The sequence below is a fragment of the Micromys minutus genome, assembly GCF_963924665.1.
Source record: "Micromys minutus genome assembly, chromosome: 1".
NCBI lineage: Eukaryota > Metazoa > Chordata > Mammalia > Rodentia > Muridae > Micromys > Micromys minutus.
Genome location: NC_137969.1, coordinates 258425197 through 258442786, shown reverse-complemented (window position 1 = coordinate 258442786; position 17590 = coordinate 258425197). Strand labels below are relative to the sequence as shown.

Here is a 17590-nt window from a genome sequence, read left to right as displayed (position 1 = left end):
AGCCAGACAATGGGACAGAGATTCTATAACTTGAAGACCCATGTGGAATGCTGTGGTGGGGGTGGGAGGGGAGGGATGTCAAAAAGACATTGACCAATTAACCAGTGTCTGACCTCAGGCTCCTCCCAGGTACCTCCCAGAAAGATCCCATCAGCTTTGTAGCCTGTGTGGGCAGCTGCATTAAGCATTCTGTCTTCCACACTGGTGCTCATTGCCCATTCCACCAATGAGGACGCCTTCTGATGGTGGGATGAAATGCAGGCGGGTTCGTCAACGAGCCAAGACTAAACTCATATACATAAAGCATGCTGCTAATAAGAGTCAAAGACTTCTCTAGCAGACTGAGTCCAGTGGCTGGGAATGCTAGCAGAATGCTTTGAATTCTGATTATTTTTGGGCTTTTGATTCATTAAGCCCTTGTTTATGTCTAGAAAGGAGATGGGGATTAGTCAAATAGGTCAGATCCTCTGAGCTACTGTGGAACATGACTGCCCACACCATATTGCCTGCAGAAATCTTCCTAAATCCCCAGTGTCAGCCATCATTAGCTCACCTCCCTCAGACCTCTAGTAGTCCTGCCTCCATACCTCCCAGTCCCTAGCAGGCTCTTGGTTCCTCCCTGTAGCCTGAGGCCAGCAGAGCGAACCTGCCTCTTTTCTCTCCCTCTGCCCAGGGGTGGGAGGGACTTCCCAGCTGGAGGCTATGACTTTTCTGAAGCAGGGGCTACCCCTGGTCCTACCTCAGGCCTGGCCCCTCCTGGTTCAGTCAGGTCTCTTAGATCTCTGCTGGGCAAGGAGGTAACATCACGAGGGCTGGGCACAAAGCAGCTAAATTCAAATAGTGCTTGCGAGATGCTACAGCTGTTCTACTTGAGTTCTTCACTTGGTTCTTTGATGCTAATGTTCACTGGATATTTCTGTAATTATAAACACTTCTTACGTTGGTTCATTAGCCATAATTCTAAGCGGTTTCTTTCCAGTGCATAGAATTCACCTGTAACTGAGCCTGTTATAGGTGCCTGTAAGTGACAGTCACAGCTCAGGTTACCTACAGCAAGCAAGTCTAGTAAATGTGTGGGCTTCCTCCCTACTGTCCTGTGTGTGACCATCTATGCTGCCACAAATTACATTTACAGTTATAGACGGGCCCCACAATGCATTGTATGTTGTTTAATCAGTTGACTCTGAATGAAATTGAAATAGCAAGGTGCAACCGCAGGTCCCTAGTGCAGCTGTAAGTCCAAGGTGCTCAGTGGCTTTTGGGGTACTCATTCCAATGTGCCACTCTGGCTTCTGTGACTCCTCTCACAGCTATGACAGAAAAGCTGCTTCAGATCCCAGGTCACTGGGAGATATAAAGTTCACTGCTGCATTTGAAAGGTGCTTTAAGGCATGTGGAGTTCTGGGTTGATCTTCCTTTTTTCCCCCAGTGAGTTCTTGCCTGTGACTAAGAGCAACCAGCAATCACACAACCTTCCTCTCTCTTCCTTCCTGCTCTCTTGCTGGGTTTGGAGCAATCTGATCACAACATATCTTGATTTTTCATATTTTTCCTTAGGGGAGTCATCCGACCTCCTAGGTGTGATTGTTTAAATGAGAAATGTCTCTCGTGGGTTCAGGTATCAGAACACTTCGTCAGCACATGTTGTGTAACAGTTTCCTCAAAAGATTGAAACATTCCATCCTGCTGGGAAACTCCTTAACAAGAAGTGAAGCAACTCCAAATACTTTCAGGAAGTCCCTGAAACTGACCAGATCCACGAGGCTTCTCTTTCCCAGGAATATTCAATAAAGGCTGCTGAGAGTTGCTCTCAGCCAAGCGAAGCATCCAAGAAGGTTCTTGAGACCAAACCAGACCATCTACCCGGAAAATGCAGAGAACAACTGAGCCACCTAGAAAGAACACTCTTCAATCTGTTGAACTGCCTGCAGGCTGTGAAGTGTGCTTCAGGCTACCAGCTTTGTGAACTGTCACCCATGCTGAGGTGAGCTTTGATAGAGCTGTCTGGTGAGTCATACCTGCCTCTCTAAGTAACCTCTTGCTCATATTCCTCTAAGTAACTCAAAGATTAGGTTCACCAAGTTGGACTTTGGTGGTTTCCATATGGGGATCCCTGTTTGGAATGAGTAGGTGAGAGAGAGAGAGACAGAGACAGACAAAGACAGAGAGAGAGACAGAGAGACAGACAGAGAGACAGAGAGACAGACAGAGAGAGAGACAGAGACAGAGACAGAGAGACAGACAGAGAGAGAGAGAGAGAGAGAGAGAGAGAGAGAGAGAGAGAGAGAGAGAGAGAGAGAGATATGCATCTCCCAGAGAAAAGAAAAGTGCTATTTACACATCAGCAATTCATAGATAGCACTTTGGGGGCGAGGTTATGCTGCCTTAGCTGGTACAGCCTTGCTGGAGGAATGATGGACATGGGAACACGAGAGTTTATAGCATCACCCTCGGGTTCATGCTCTGGTTTATGTTTATGGACTTTCCTTCTAGAATGATAAGTCACAATAAAATCTCCCTTCATTACAGATGCCTTTGGTCATGGTGTCTTATTACAAAAATGGAGAAATAACCAATACAGTACATATCTGGGCTTATCATTTTCACCACGTGGGAATAATTTTGGTCTTCTGTAGAAGACTTTTTCTTTTTGACAATACTTGTATCTTTCCCTCCCTGAGGCTTTGCCTTTATGCATATTTGGTCCATGAATGTCGCATGTAAAGTGATGTTTGCTATATCTTCTCTCTGTTTTCTTATTGCTGTTATCTCTAGGTTTGCTAGAATTTCCTACATGCATCTTCCTTGCTATGAGCCTAGCCTTGCTATGAGCCTAGCCTTGCTATGAGCCTAGCCTTGCTGTGAGCCTAGCCTTGCTGTGAGCCTAGCCTTGCTGTGAGCCTAGCCTTGCTGTGAGCCTAGCCTTGCTGTGAGCCTAGCCTTGCTATGAGCCTAGCCTTGCTGTGAGCCTAGCCTTGCTGTGAGCCTAGCCTACACTCTTCTCATCTTCCACCTCTTGCATCTGCATCATTCCATCTAAACTCCTGGGCCTCACTTTCCTGCCTCTTCTGTCTAGTAATCCTTGATTAAATTCTACACTCTGCACTTTTTTCTCTTTGGATGATATATACTCATGTATTTCCATAACAATTTTTCATTGCTGCTTTTGTTGTTCTGTGGTTTTAAAGATTCAGTCTAAGCTAGGTAGTTTAGTTTGGGGCTTGAACTCATAATCTTTCCAGTGCTGGTATTACTACAGCTAACTGCCAGCAGCTTCTTGCCCCTCTATTCTGACATCTGCTGAGTTCTTATGAACAGCTCTACCCTTCCAGTCTTACCTGTAAGGTGAGTACAGTGGTGGTAAGCTACAAGTTATTTCTTTAGAAGCCTGAAATATCTGATGCTTGATCTCAAATAATGGTCCTTTTTTGGAGATAACACTTTGCACACTATGGAAAGTTTGGTGTGTCACATGGTGGGATGTCCCTGAACCCCCAAGATATGGTGGGTGCTTTCAGGGCTCATAGTGATTACACATACCTCCAAGGTCTTCCCTGTTGACCTTTCATTTGTTTGCTTCATGTAGAAAAAGGAGTCCCTTTTGCTCTACTGTGACCAGTTATTTACAGTCTCAAGCAGAGCACAATCAATTTCTATCCTATCACAGCAGGGTAGGTGAAGGGAAAGGTCTCCACATAATGGATGCTATTTATACTTTTTTAAAACTTTTTTATTGAATATTCTCTGCATTTACATTTCAGTTGTTGTTTCTGTCCCACAATCCTATCCTCCCTCCCCTCCCATTGCCTCAATGAAGGTGCTTCCTCTCCCAACCACCTTCTCCCAACTCACCACCTTGGTGTTCCCCTACACTGGGTAGATGAGCCTTCACTGGACCAAAGGCCTCTCCTCCCACTGATGTCAGAAAATGCTATTCTCTGCTGCATATGCACCTGGGGCCATAGATTTTTTTCATGAGAACTCACTGGATGGTGTTTTAGTCCTGGAAGCTGTGGTGGATTTCATTAGTTGATCAATTTTTTCTTCCCATTGGGTTGCAGAACCCTTTTAACTCCTTCAGTTCTTTCTCTACCTCCTTCATTTGGGTCCTAGTGTTCAATCTGATAGTTAGTTGCAAGCATCCTCCTCTGTGTCAGTATGGCTCTGGCAGAGCCTCTGAGGAGGCAGCCATATTAGGTTCTTTCCAGTAAGTACTACTTGGCATCAGCAACAGTGCTTGGGTTTAGTGACTACATATAGGATGTATCTCCAGGTGGGGCAGTATCTAGATGATATTTTCTCCAATCCCTGGTTCTCTGTCTCTTCATTTCCTCCCATGAACATTTTGTTCTTCCTTCTAAAATAGACTGACACTTTCTGGCCTTCCTTTTCTTTGAGCTTCATAAGTTCTGTGGATGGTTTTTTTTGGTATTCCAAGCTTTTTGGACTAGTATTCAATTATAATTGAGTACATGCTATGAGTGTTCTTTTGTGACTGGGTTACCTTACTCAGGACGATAGTTTCAAGTTCCATCCATTTGCCTAGAATTTTTATGAAGTCATTGTTTCTAATAGCTTAGTAGTTCCCCATTGTGTATATGTACCACACTTTTTGTATTTATTCCTCTGTTGAAGGACATCTGGGTTCTTTCCAGCTTCTGGCTATTATAAATAAGCCTACTATGAACATGGTTGAGCATGTGTCCTTGTTAGATGTTGAAGAATCTTCTGTGTATATGCCCAGAATATACACAAAATCCTCAGTTAGTGCTATGTCCAATTTTCTGAGGAACCACCAGACTAATTTCCAGAGTAGTTGTACCAGTTTACAGCAGGAAATCCTACCAACGGGCGGAGGAGTGGTCCTCTTTCTCAGCATCCTCATCAGCATCTGCTGTCACCTGACTTTTTGATCTTACCCATCCTGACTCGTGTGAGGTGGAACCTTAGGGCTGTTTTAATTTGCATTTCCCTGATGACTAGGAATGTTCAGCATTTCTTTAAGTGCTTCTCAGCCATTCGATATTCCTCAGTTGAGAATTCTTCGTTTAGCTCTGTACCCCATTTTTAATAGAATTATTTGATTCTCTAGAGTCTACCTTCTTGAGTTCTTTGTATATATTAGATACTAGCCCTCTATCAGACATAGGATTAGTAAAGATCTTTTCCTAATCTGTTGGTTGCTGTTTTGTTTTTTTTGACAGTGTCCCTTGCCTTACAGAAGCTTTGCAGTTTCATGAGGTCCCATATTACACAACACACAATAATAGTGGGAGACTTCAACATCCCACTCTCATCAATGGATAGATCATGGAAGCAGAAACTGAACAGAGACACAGTGAACCTAACAGAAGTTATGAACCAAATGTATTTAACAGACTTCTATAGAATATTTCATCCTAAAACAAAATATACCTTCTTCTCAGCACCTCACAGCACCATCTCCAAAACTGACCATATAGTTGGTCACATAACAGACCTCAACAGATACAAGAACATTGAAATAGTCCCATGCATCTTATCAGATCACCATGGACTAAGGCTGGTCTTCAATAACAACAAAAACAACAAATAGCCCACATATACATGGAAGCTAAACAATGCTCTACTCAACAGTAGCTTAGTCAAGAAAAAAAGAGAAAGAAAGAAATCAAAGACTTTTTAGAATTTAATGAAAATGAAGGCACAACATACCCAAACTTGTGGGATATAATGAAAGCAGTGCTAAGAGGAAAAGTCTCTGAGCACCTCCAAAAAGAAACTGGAGAGAGCATAACAGCTTGGCAGCACAGCTGAAAGCTCTAGAACCAAAAGAAGCAGATACACCCAAGAGAAGTAGACAGCAGTAAATAATCAATGTCAGAGCTGAAATTAACCAAATAGAGACCAAAAGAACTATACAAAGAATCAACAAAACCAAGATCTGGTTCTTTGAGAAAATCAACAAGATTGATAAACCCTTAGCCAGACTAAGTAGAGGGCACAGAGAAAGTATCCAAATTAACAAAATAAGAAATGAAAGGGGAGACATACAATAGAAACTGAGAAAATTCAAGAAATCATCAGCTCCTACTACAAAAGTCTATAGGAAAATCTAGAGGAAATGGATAATTTTCTAGACAGATACCAGGTACCAAAGTTAATTCGGGATCAGATAAACCATCTAAATAGCTCCATAACCCCTAAAGAAATAGGAGCAGTCATCAAAAGTCTCCCAATCAGAAAAAAAAAAACAAAACAAAACAAAACAAAACAAAACAAAACAAAACAAAAAAAAAAAAAAAAAAAAAAAACCAGCCCAGGACCTGATGGGTTTAGTGCAGAATTCTATCAGACCTTCATAGAAGAGCAAATACCAATACTCTCCAAACTATTCCACAATAGAAACTCTACCCAACTCTTTCTTCCAAGCCACAATTACACTCATTCCTAAACCAAAGAAAGAGAACTTTAGACCAATTTCCCTATTTATGCTTTATAAAGAATGAATGTACCATTGACATCAGATACATCCTAGTGAGGACAAGGATCTCAGAAACCCATCATGCAGTTCATGGTTATAGGAAACTTATCTACAAACAAATCTAATATAGCACCAGAGAGAGGGCTATGTGCACAAGGCAAACTTTCTGTTTGTTGATCTGTGTTCCTTGTACTCACATGCCAGACTTTATGTTTGAGAACTTCTACTCCACAAAATATAAAATTTACCTGAATGAAGCAACAGAAGCCCCCTCCCCCAAAGAGTGTTGTCACCCAGCTGTGTCCCCTACAAAGTGGACTTCTAAAAGGATCTGGCTGCCCAATCTTACATCCTACTCTAACCATCAGCATCCTTCTCTCTCAAGCCAGCCATCTTTGAAGACTCAGCAGGACCCATCTGGAGTTGGAAGTGGGATTAGTCTCCTGAGACCACTGTTACCGTGCCTGTGAGACCATGGCCCACCTCAGTCAAGCCACCATATGCACTTTCTAGACTGCAAGCTAGATGCCACTACAGCTGTTGTAGGTCTTCCAAACTGCTCAGGGTCTTCCTGGCTTGGGTGCATAGCCCTTGCTGACCTGTGCATCATTGATCCAACATTCCAAGCAAGGTTATCATCCATCCCTGTAGAATCCACGGGGCCTGAGGCCTGGCACCACATCATTCACTATTATACGGACCAGGCCCTAGACAAATGAAACTGTTTTCCTCACAGGAGATCAGTCTGTGGATCTTCACAACCCCTACAGCCTCTGGTGGCTCAAGATGGTGACCAGGGGTCAAGTCCAGACCAGTTTTCAGTCACTTTTCCTTGCTATCTGCTGTCAGTGGGCTTTCTTAGAACTAGGGGAAATGTCTTTATCACCACAGGCTAGCCTGTACCACCTTCTATCCTAATAGCAAGAACTGTATTATGTAGAACAAAATTCTACTCTCAAGAGATCTGGCTATGGCCACATATTGCTTCTACCACACTCTGTATATGAGAGGAACATATATGTACACACTCTGTATATGATAGGAACATACATGTACAAACAGAAGGTGCAGGAGACTGATTACTGTACAAGTGAGCCCCAGAACATCATCTTGGGTAACAGGCTCTGGGTTTCATGTCAGGTTTCATACACTACATCCTCTTCCTTCAGGAGGCTCTCTTGGCAGGTATTTTAGGTTAGATATGCAAAGCATCCAACCAGGATGGATATCCCTTGTCCGAAATACTTCGAGGCTTGGGAACTTCTGGATTTGAGTGATATTTGCATAGGCAGAGTGAGATAATTGAGGATGAGGCAAAAGTTTAAGCATGAAACTCAGTTGACCTTTACATGAGAAATAGAGGCTAACATTCACTTTAGAGGGTCTGTTTGGTGAACTCTCCCTCTTGCAGGAGATAACCTTGTAAGATCACTTAATGGCTCCTTTATCCTGGATGGTCTTTTAAGATCATTTAGTGAGCCCGGTTCCTAGTAGAATTACTTTTGTACATTACTTCAATGCTAAAACAGTTTCAGATGTTGGATTTCTAGATTAATGTGTGTGTGTGTGTGTGTGTGTGTGTGTGTGTGTATCCTTCCAAAGACTTCAATACTATATTTTGAACAAAATCAGAAGCAGAAAATTATTTGTACCATCCTCTAGAGATTTTGGGGAGAATGCCATGAGCCAGAGGAAGATGTATTACCTCGTGGAACACTGGCAATGTCACACCTGCAGTGGACCAGAGAAACAGCACTTCATCCCAATGTGATCACTCCATGTCATGCTTGGGTTTCTACTGTGACCTAGACATACTTTAAAAGATGTACTTGGGTTTTAAGTGGATATAACTCATTATAAATTTCTCACATAAAAGTTAACTTGGAGTCATGCACCAGCTGATGTTTCATCTGATAAGACAGATTTCCAAGAATGTGTTATAGGGGTATCTGAGGGAGGAGGATTGGAAGTTCAAGACCAGCCTATGCTGCAAAGAAAGAAGGGTAGGAAGAAGAGAAGGAGGAAGGTAGAGGAGAATAAAATAAAGCAGGAGAAGGAAGGGAATATGAAAAGAAGAAAGGAAAACAGGCAAGCAGGCAAGCTGCTATTGTTATGGGTGATGCCAGCATATAGTTAAAATTCCAGCAAGAAAGTGCAAGTCAGAACTACAGTGAAACATCATCTCACTCATCAGAATGGGTATTATCAAAATACAGAAACAAACACAAATCAGAATGTTTTACACTGCACACTGCTGCTGAGAATGTAAATGTGTAAAATTGTCCTGGGAAACAATACGGAAGGTCCCAGGATGTCTGAGAGTAGGACTGCCATGGAATCTGGTCATTTGCTCCCATATATTTATTCAAAGGAACTGGAATCACATGTCAAGGAAATGCTGGAGCTGATGCTGACTGCAGCTCTATTTACAAGTGCCACAGTAGATGAGGAGATGAGTCTAGGCATCTATTGTGGAAAATAAGCATATACCATGGACTGTCATTTAGCCATGAAGAATAAAATCCTATTCTTTGAAGCAGAACAAATTCAACCAACCAGGGAATATGCTAAATGAAATAAGCTGGCATTTTAAAAAGCTAAATAAAACATATGTCATCTCTCACATGGCCAACCTAAATGGAGGATAAGGGACACTTGTTGGAATGGTAGAGTAGAGAGGACACAGGGAGTCTGAAACCCAAGCACCAGAGCACAGAAAGGAACAGGTCCTGGTGAACACAGCACAGGGCTGTCCATGGCTCACAGTAACACACCCTGTTCTTTGGGAAGCCAGGAGAGAGACTTGAACTCTATACACAAAGAGGGCTGAAAGGAGCAAAGGCCATTGACTCTGATCTGATCATGCATGCATGCCAAAGAAAGGTCTCCTAAAGCCGAGATTCATCAAAACTTTTCCCATCTCTTTTTCTCATGTGAGAAACTCATCCTATCACCAGGTATGGCAGCCAACTTTTATGATTCTAGCACTTAGCAGCTAAGGCAGGAGAAAATACCATGGGCTCCAGGCCAGCTTGGACTACAGTATTAGACCTATCTAATAACAAAAATAAAACCAGTGTTCTGTGCAGGATATTTGATCACACTATGAACCCCAAGATTGTATGTGTTCACTGGGGAAAAAAAGTTTCTAGTTGTAGTTCTGCTCAGCCTTAGCACACACCTTTAACCCCTTTGTCTAGTATACAGACACACCCCTAGTATACACCTTTAACCCCTCTTTCTAGTAAACACACAGACCCCTAGTACATACCTTTAATCCCAAACAATGAAGGTAAAAGTTTATAGAAGGAAGCACCCATGTTTTAAAGTGATGTCTAATTGAGTGGCAGACAAAGTGGCAAATCATAAAAAGATTCGACAGAGTAGGATATGCCTACCTTTTATAAGAAGACAGGGGAAAGTGAAGTTACTTGAGGGAGTAATGTAGACAGAGAATAAAGGACAGGAGGGAGATTTATTGGGAGAGTCTTACAGAGACCGTTAAAGAGAGAAAAAGTTAGACACAGGTGAAGACAGAAAGAGCCAGAGAATGAGAAGGAGCCAGAAAATCAAAAGAAAATTGCTAGAATTAGTTTGAGGCCAAGCAGAGCAATTTGGGAGCAACTGAGAGAAGCCAAATTCAGTCAGTCAGCTTGGAAAGGAAAGAACAGCTGAGCTGAAGCAGCCAGAGAGAACTCAGAAATAACAAGAAAAGATGAGCTCATTTAGTAGCAAGTCTCGAAGAAAATCATTCTAGGCCCACATTTGATTGCACAGAAGTTAGAAACCTCCAGGACAGGTCTTGATAAACAGACTAGGTGGTAAGCTTTAGACAGCAATTACTTGAGGTGAATGAAAGTATTCCATGTCCTGCCTTGTTGTCAGAGTGTGCTCCAGCCCATGACAAACACATAATTTACGGGGTTGTTCAGAGTCCCGTGTATCAAACCACAGCTAATTTTCCTCACTAATTCTTAGTGGGGGGAATTCCATTTTCTGTTATCAGATTGTAATTTAGCTGGTCCGTTTACTCTTCTGGTATTTTGTTTCTTTTTCTCACCAATTGATAATCAATGCAGACACAGGCAGATCATAAAGGTGCCTTCAAGTGGTCTTATTTGTCTTGCCTGTGTCTCTTTTGTGCATGGGCCACAGATTGTGACCCTGCAGTAAGTCAGGATGACTGAGTAACCACTGTCATGCTGTATACCATGTTGGAGCAATCAGCACAGACTTTTACCAGATTGCCTGGCTTCAAGGCAATCAACAATTTATGGGAACATTTCCACTTCTAAATGGGTCGAATGTCCCTTATACCCGGACTCCATGCTTTGTGCTTGCCCTTGGATACACTGTGCTTTCTGCCCTTGCACATGCTGCTAGAAGTTACTGTGTAACCTGTGGGAGCCAAAGAAGCTAATGAGCCAACCAACATAGACTATGGACGTGGTACTCACACACACCTGCCACCTAGTCCTGGTTCCCATCTCAGATCTGCAGAAGACAGCCAGCTCTTTGTTCTCAGTGATCCTGTGTGTCGAGCCTCACTCTTCACAGGAACATAGGATACACCCTGTGCTGATCCCCGCACGGCTCTGTCCAGTTCAGAGCTCCACATGGCCTCTTCAACCTAAGGCAGGACATTTATATGGGGGGGGGGGGCAAACGACCATCTGTGACTGCTGCTCTCTTTCACCTATGGGTCAAGTGGGGTCACTAAAGAAAGACCAAGCTCTCTCCTTTGTCTCCCCACTATCTCCATCTCCTCTAAAAAATGCAGCAAGAGATTGCACAGATTAACAAGCATCTTATCACTGAACCACCCTATAACTCTCCTCTCCAAATTTCTTTAAAGAGAGAGAGACATGGAGGGGAGGGAGAGAGAGAGAGTTTCATTCTATAGTTGAGGCTAGCCTTGAGCTTTTAATCTTCCTGCCTCAGCCTCCAAGGACCAGGACAAGAGGCACATGGCATACCCTACAATGTTCACCCTTATCTTTACTACAAATAAATCACTGATTTGAAGCAAGCTCTTCTGTATCTCCGGGGATCTACGCCGTGTATGACAGAGGTCCAAACTCCACTTCATGGCCAGCCAGCTGTGAATCTGCACAGCTCTGAATCCACGTGAAATGAGGAAAACCTGAAGGACTCTTGATCACCTTTGTCACCAACTTGTTAGCCAGATGCATTGCAGGTCCCTCACCCTTCCCTGTTTTCATACATTCAGTGACTTCTGTGACTTAGGGGTGGGGTCTGGTAGGACAAGAAGGAAGTGTCTGAAGTAGGAAGGGAAGAAGCTAGAGCAAACCTGGCCCCCACTCTCTAGGGATTGGGGGACACATAGGCTCCTTTAATTAATAATTGAATATGGCTGTTGCTTGGAAACCTGGGGTGATGGCTATCTGTGAATTTACAATCAGACACCATTATTTAAAATGCTGAAGAAGACAAACACAAGCAAACCAGAGTGCACAGAGGAGAAAGAGGCCCAAGCACTGCTAGTGTGGGTGCCCTGCTGGGCACATCTCTCAGAAGCTGTTTGGTGTTGGTTATGAAGCCTGTACTTCAAACAAAGGTGTCCAAGTGTCAGATTTTAAGGAGGCCATGGATTAACCGGGAAGCAAAGGCAAAGTAAGAGCGTCAGCAGCATCCTGAGGCAGGAGCTAGGGATCCAGGGGGCCCTGGGCTCCGGGTGATCACAGCTACAGCGGTCTGGACAGATTTGCAGCATGACAGTCCAGGACGCGAGCACAGTGCTCATAAAGCACGAGGCTGGTGAGAAGAGTGACCATGGCAACAGAGGTTTCACCTGAGACATTTTATCTTCTAGCCAGAATATGAACAAAGACATCCTAAGCTCATGCAACACCACTGGCATTCATATTCATAACAAAAAAATCACAGCATATTATATATGTAAGGTTGTAAAATACATAGATATGTATGTATGCTAAAATAGTAGGCACAAATATGCTTTTGAGTCATCCACTGAAAACAGAAAAGTTAAACAAACCCTCAATTTTTTTTAAATGTTCAAATCTAACAGTGGACTAAAAAGCAATAACACTCAACTCTCAAATTTACAGTCTAAAGTCTAGAAATGTGAGAAATAGAAAAATGTTATAAGCCTTAATTGTCCCAAAAAGATGTGAAATGACAGTCAGAGGTATAGAGAGAAAGCTCAGGAGGAAGTGGCACCAAGGCCACGTTCAGAAGCAATGTAAACAAGATCTTTAACATACCTCAAGAACTCACACTTGAAACAGTAAATCTAAAGATAACAGGAAAAAAAGAAAACCCAAAAAATCGTTTTCTTAAAAAAGTATTTTAAGTAGATGAAAGGAGAACTCGAGTTTAAACTGTCACAGGGATTATAGACACCCGGGGCTGAACGGTTTCTTCATGCTGACAGGGCAGCACGTGGGCACTGGGCTAACACCCTGCTAGTCTCCATGGAGACGGCTTTCTTTGAAGACACTAACAATGAGAAACCGTGAGACTTATGAGCAAAGACAGATGATGTTTAAATATATCGGGAATAGATCATTTCAATGACAAAGAAAAGTTTCCTGGTGACTTTGGGGGTAAAAATGCAGGATTGTGTAAGAATAATTGTGGAGAAACGGGGATGGGAAGCAGGGGGTGGGGAACCAGGAGTCAAAAGCAGGGCGCAAGATACAGGAAGCAAAGTACCAGAAGCTGTGTTATGAGTCAGGTTGTGACTCAACTATAGGGTCTCTGTAGAGTCCTAAAGTATCTAAGGCGATATGACTGACCTAGACTGACAAAGACCAAGCTGAGAGGTCAGAGGGTCAAAGTTGGGGGGGGGGGATTAATGAGATTTAGGTGTGTAGAAAAAGGATTATGACACAGTAGAGTCTGGACCTCAGGTAAGGAGCCAAGAAGAAGAGGCTGGCCTCTCTCTGCTATGTGTACAATGGGCAATAAATATCGCAGGGGTCAGATGAAAGCAAAGACAAGACCAAGAGACTAGAAGGACACAGGAGCCAAGAAGCCAACTCTGCTTGACAGGACATGGCTCAGAGGGTAGTCAAGAGTCTGCAGAATACCTAGCCAGCTCTTCCCTGACACTCTGCTCCTTAGAGATGAATGGCAGGTCTTATTCCCTTCCACTCAAGGGAAAGGAAGGAATTCAGGAGAGAAGAAAGTTCTTGATTTGTTTTAAAACCCTACCTCAGGCCATCTCTGAGCCAGAAACAGAAACTCCTCAAAACACATGAAAGAGAGCCACTGGCATTTTCTTCATGATTAAGTAAGCATTCAAGACAAATGTCTAGGAACCTAACATATGTCAAGATATATTTATGATTTAAAATACTTATATATGTACATACAAATATAACTGTATAATTAATAAACTTTAATATAATTTATGCTAAGTTTTATTAATATATAATAAATAAATTCTTAAATGCATCTATAACTTGAGGAAAAAAAACAGGCATACAAACATATGTACATACATCATACATACATATGTATATAAATTATACATATGTACATACATATAAACATGCATCATAATATACACATATATATGTACATGCATACATACACACATCATATATACATACATCAGTTACTTTATAAAAGATGTGTCCAGGAATACCACATGTAGACTCACTGTGTGTCCTACCCAAGTGCCCACTTTTTACCTGTTTTTACTGTTGGCCCCACTAGACTTGAAATGGTCTCTGTGATGACTTGGGGATCTGATTCACTTGATACACATGGTCATGAAGGCAGAGAGTCATAGTTTGTGTTACACAGATATCTCTGCATGGAGCGTTTAGCTCAAGAATATTCTGTTGCTTAGGGAAACAATGGACCTTGCACACTGAGCCTCTGAGAAAGATCCCAAAGGTCTGTTTTTTAATCTCAGAATGCAACACAGCAGGCCAGGCTCATCCTTGCAGTTGTTTCTCTTTGGGCGATGTCTCCCATTTCATGTGGGAAGTGGGACTCCCTCGTCATCACCCTGTAGCAGTCAGTGCTGGTGGATAAGATGGTGCAGAACGAGCTGTTGCTCAATATAGGCTGCTGTGCTTTGGGAGAGAAAGACCAGGACTTTCCGAATTATTCCTGCTCATAACAATGTAGTTAACACAGTTTCCTAGTACGAAACCAGAGTTCTTGACCTCACTTTATTATACCATGACTCTGAAGGTGCAGAGCTTTTCTGGGGTCTCAAGGACAAGTAAGAAAAGACCTGTGTGCCTCTCAGTGTGCACGGCACATTGCATGGTTTCTCCACCAAATAAAGATGCCCTTGCAGAGCATCCTCTTCCTCATGAGTATCCATTCTACATCCAAAAGGTGGGGGTTGCTTTGCTATCCTAAAAGTAGCCAGAGTTAATGATGCAGCTACAGCTGAGAACAAGAGGCAAGTCATGCCACACGTACCTGGCTGGGACGGAAGCTTCCCCACGCCGTAGGTAGGCCTTGGGGAGGTTTGAAAGCTCTTGGGCGATCACACGCTGGGCATAGTCATCTTGCCACGTGAAACCTGTGGGGAAAGGAAAATAACCTAAGACGTGAATTTGCAAGTGTGGCTAAACTTCGCTCCACTGTCTTAAAACTAGGTACAGTGGCTGTTGGCTGGCCCACAAAGAAAATGAAACCAAGAGTGACTCTGTCTAATGCACATGGACCTGTGTACCTGGGTAGGATGACTGGCAGCAAAGATGCCCATCAACACATGTGCATGTGGTTGCCAAGCAGAGCTGCCTACTGCCTTGCTCAGCACACCCACTGTTCTGCTGACCTGGTTGCTATACGCCACTGGAACAACTGTTTTCCTAACCCATCCTGCCTGAGAGCCCCGCGTTTGGCTGGATAGGGTTACGTTCTTGTGAAGCAATTACTGTGGATTTAATGTACTAAATCTCAGAGCCAATTACATTATATTTACACTCAAATGTTGTGACAACGAGCTTTATAACAAGGGGAAGCAGTTATGAAGGCAAAAATCCATGCGATTGTGCATTAATTACATGCACTGTGGATCACATGATAATTATGCTCAGAATTACTAAATAACTCCCAAGAATAATTATTATGCAATTTGTACATTTTAGATCTTACGGTAACGCTTTCACACTTAGAGCTACCCCATGCAATTATCCATAATTATCTAATCACTAAGCATCACATAATTACAGAGGTATATTTTTATGCTCTGTGCAAAAAACAAGTTACAAAGCCTTCAAGTCAGGACAGCTCTGTGTATGTACATGTTTGCATACATGTAAATATGTATGCATGCATGTTCATGTGTGATGATCATGCATATGAGAGTATATGTGCATGCATGGAAAGGTGTATGTGCACATTTGTGTGTGTGAGTATATTTGTGTGAGCTTGTGCATGTGTGTCTAGTATGGTAATGAAGCCTAGAGCATACACTCTGGATAAAATCTGCAGTATAGAGAAGTGTTTTTTATGAACATATCTAAACATTATTAGTGCAAATATGAATTATTAAGGCTTACAGTTAGCAAAAATCAAATGGCTGGCACATCCTAAGTCCCAGGATACACAATGGTGAAAATACCAGGAAGACTCTGGCTTCAGCCCTAGGTCCTTCAGAGTATCTCTCTGTGGAAGGTAAGTCACTGCAGGGGATTCAGCCCAATCCCCGTGTCCCGCAGTGTTTGCTGGTGAAGGCAACAGAAAAGCAAGTCCTTAGCCAGGCTTGCTTCTGAGTCCCCCTCTGTCCATTCCCAGGAGCATTCTCAGTGGAAAGCACTTTGCAATGTTAACCCAACAGCTAGCATTTTGGGTTTAGAAAACAAGCATATTTTAAACATGCTATTCCCCTAGGACAATCTTAATATTAATATTTATCAGGCAACAGATACTTGAGAGCATAAAGGAAGTTTGCATTAAAAAATTTCATTAAAAATGACATCTTCTGGGCTGAGAAGGTGACTCAGTTGGCAAAATGCACAGCTTGCATATTCAAGAGTTGGTTTGATCTATAGAGCCCACTTTTAAAAGCTGGACATGAGAGCACATGCTTGGAACTCCAGAATTAAGGAGGTAGAAACAGGGATTCCTGGGCCTTACTGGACAGTCTAGCAGTCGGGTTTCAGGCCAATGACAGGCCCTGTATTAAAAAACAGGAGAGGATACTCCTGAGAAATAGTGCCAGAGATTGTCCTCTGGCTCCCTACGCACACAAATGCACAACATGTACACCTTCACATACAGATACATAAATATGTGCACACACTTAAAAACACACACAAGTAGTGTTTTACACCTAAGGAGCACACTGCTTGAACACTAAGCTGCATGTGTTGAGCATCTGTGACAGGGCTTCAGAAGCATGGTGGCCAGGGTGGTGTCAGTCTGAAAGAGACCTGGACACCAGTCCAGACCTCTCAGCTCTCGTGTGAGCAAAAAGTATTTATGTGTTGGAAAGAAAATGGGCTGAGCATCACTCTGAATCACCACAGAAACAAAGTACCCTGGAAGAGAGGGCCCATCGGCCTGAAGGTGAAAAGATGATCTGTGTGCACGAAAGTAGATTAAATGTGTCCTGTTTGTTCATTGACAACTCCTAGAGACTGTAGATACGGAGGGCCAAGGGTGAAGAGAACTCGTGAAGAAGGAGTAAAGCTTCATGCCCTTTCTCTATGTGCCCAGATGTGAACTAAAGACACCCACCCATAAATGCCCTGGGTGCAGACAAAACAGCTCCAAGAGAGGGCATCCCATAAAGACCAAAGAGAATCAGACAGTGACGGGCTCTACAGGAAACTACAGACTCTCAACCCACCTTCCTGGCTGGGAATCCTAGGATTACTTCCTCTTACAGCACAATGAAATGTCTCCGTAGCTCCACTCAGCTTATCTTGCACCTACCCATGACATATGGTAGAACTAGAGGCCGGAAGTCCCACACCTCCCCACCCTTAGATGCAGAAAGATTCAGAGGGATCTGAACCTATGCCACTAACTGTTTGCTGGAAGGAGTACTCTACCCTATCTCTCACAACAGCACCGATTAAAGCCGGTCAGATCACAAGTAGAACCCAGGCTTCCATAGGAAAGAGCACAGATTTCTGTGGGATGACACCAGCACTGGGATGGCCTATG

General features: G+C 42.9%; 1 protein-coding gene across 1 annotated transcript in view; it reads right to left on the bottom strand.

The window, feature by feature from the left end:
• The window catches only part of PTPRN2 (protein tyrosine phosphatase receptor type N2), a gene marked incomplete at both ends in the record, with an annotated part of 697231 nt that overhangs the window by 412950 nt on the left and 266691 nt on the right, over positions 1–17590 (bottom strand). Inside the window, one exon of the mRNA XM_080936716.1 lies at positions 14891–14993. Within this exon, the coding sequence (XP_080792842.1) occupies positions 14891–14993 (103 nt within the window). The remainder of the gene's footprint in view (positions 1–14890; positions 14994–17590) is intronic.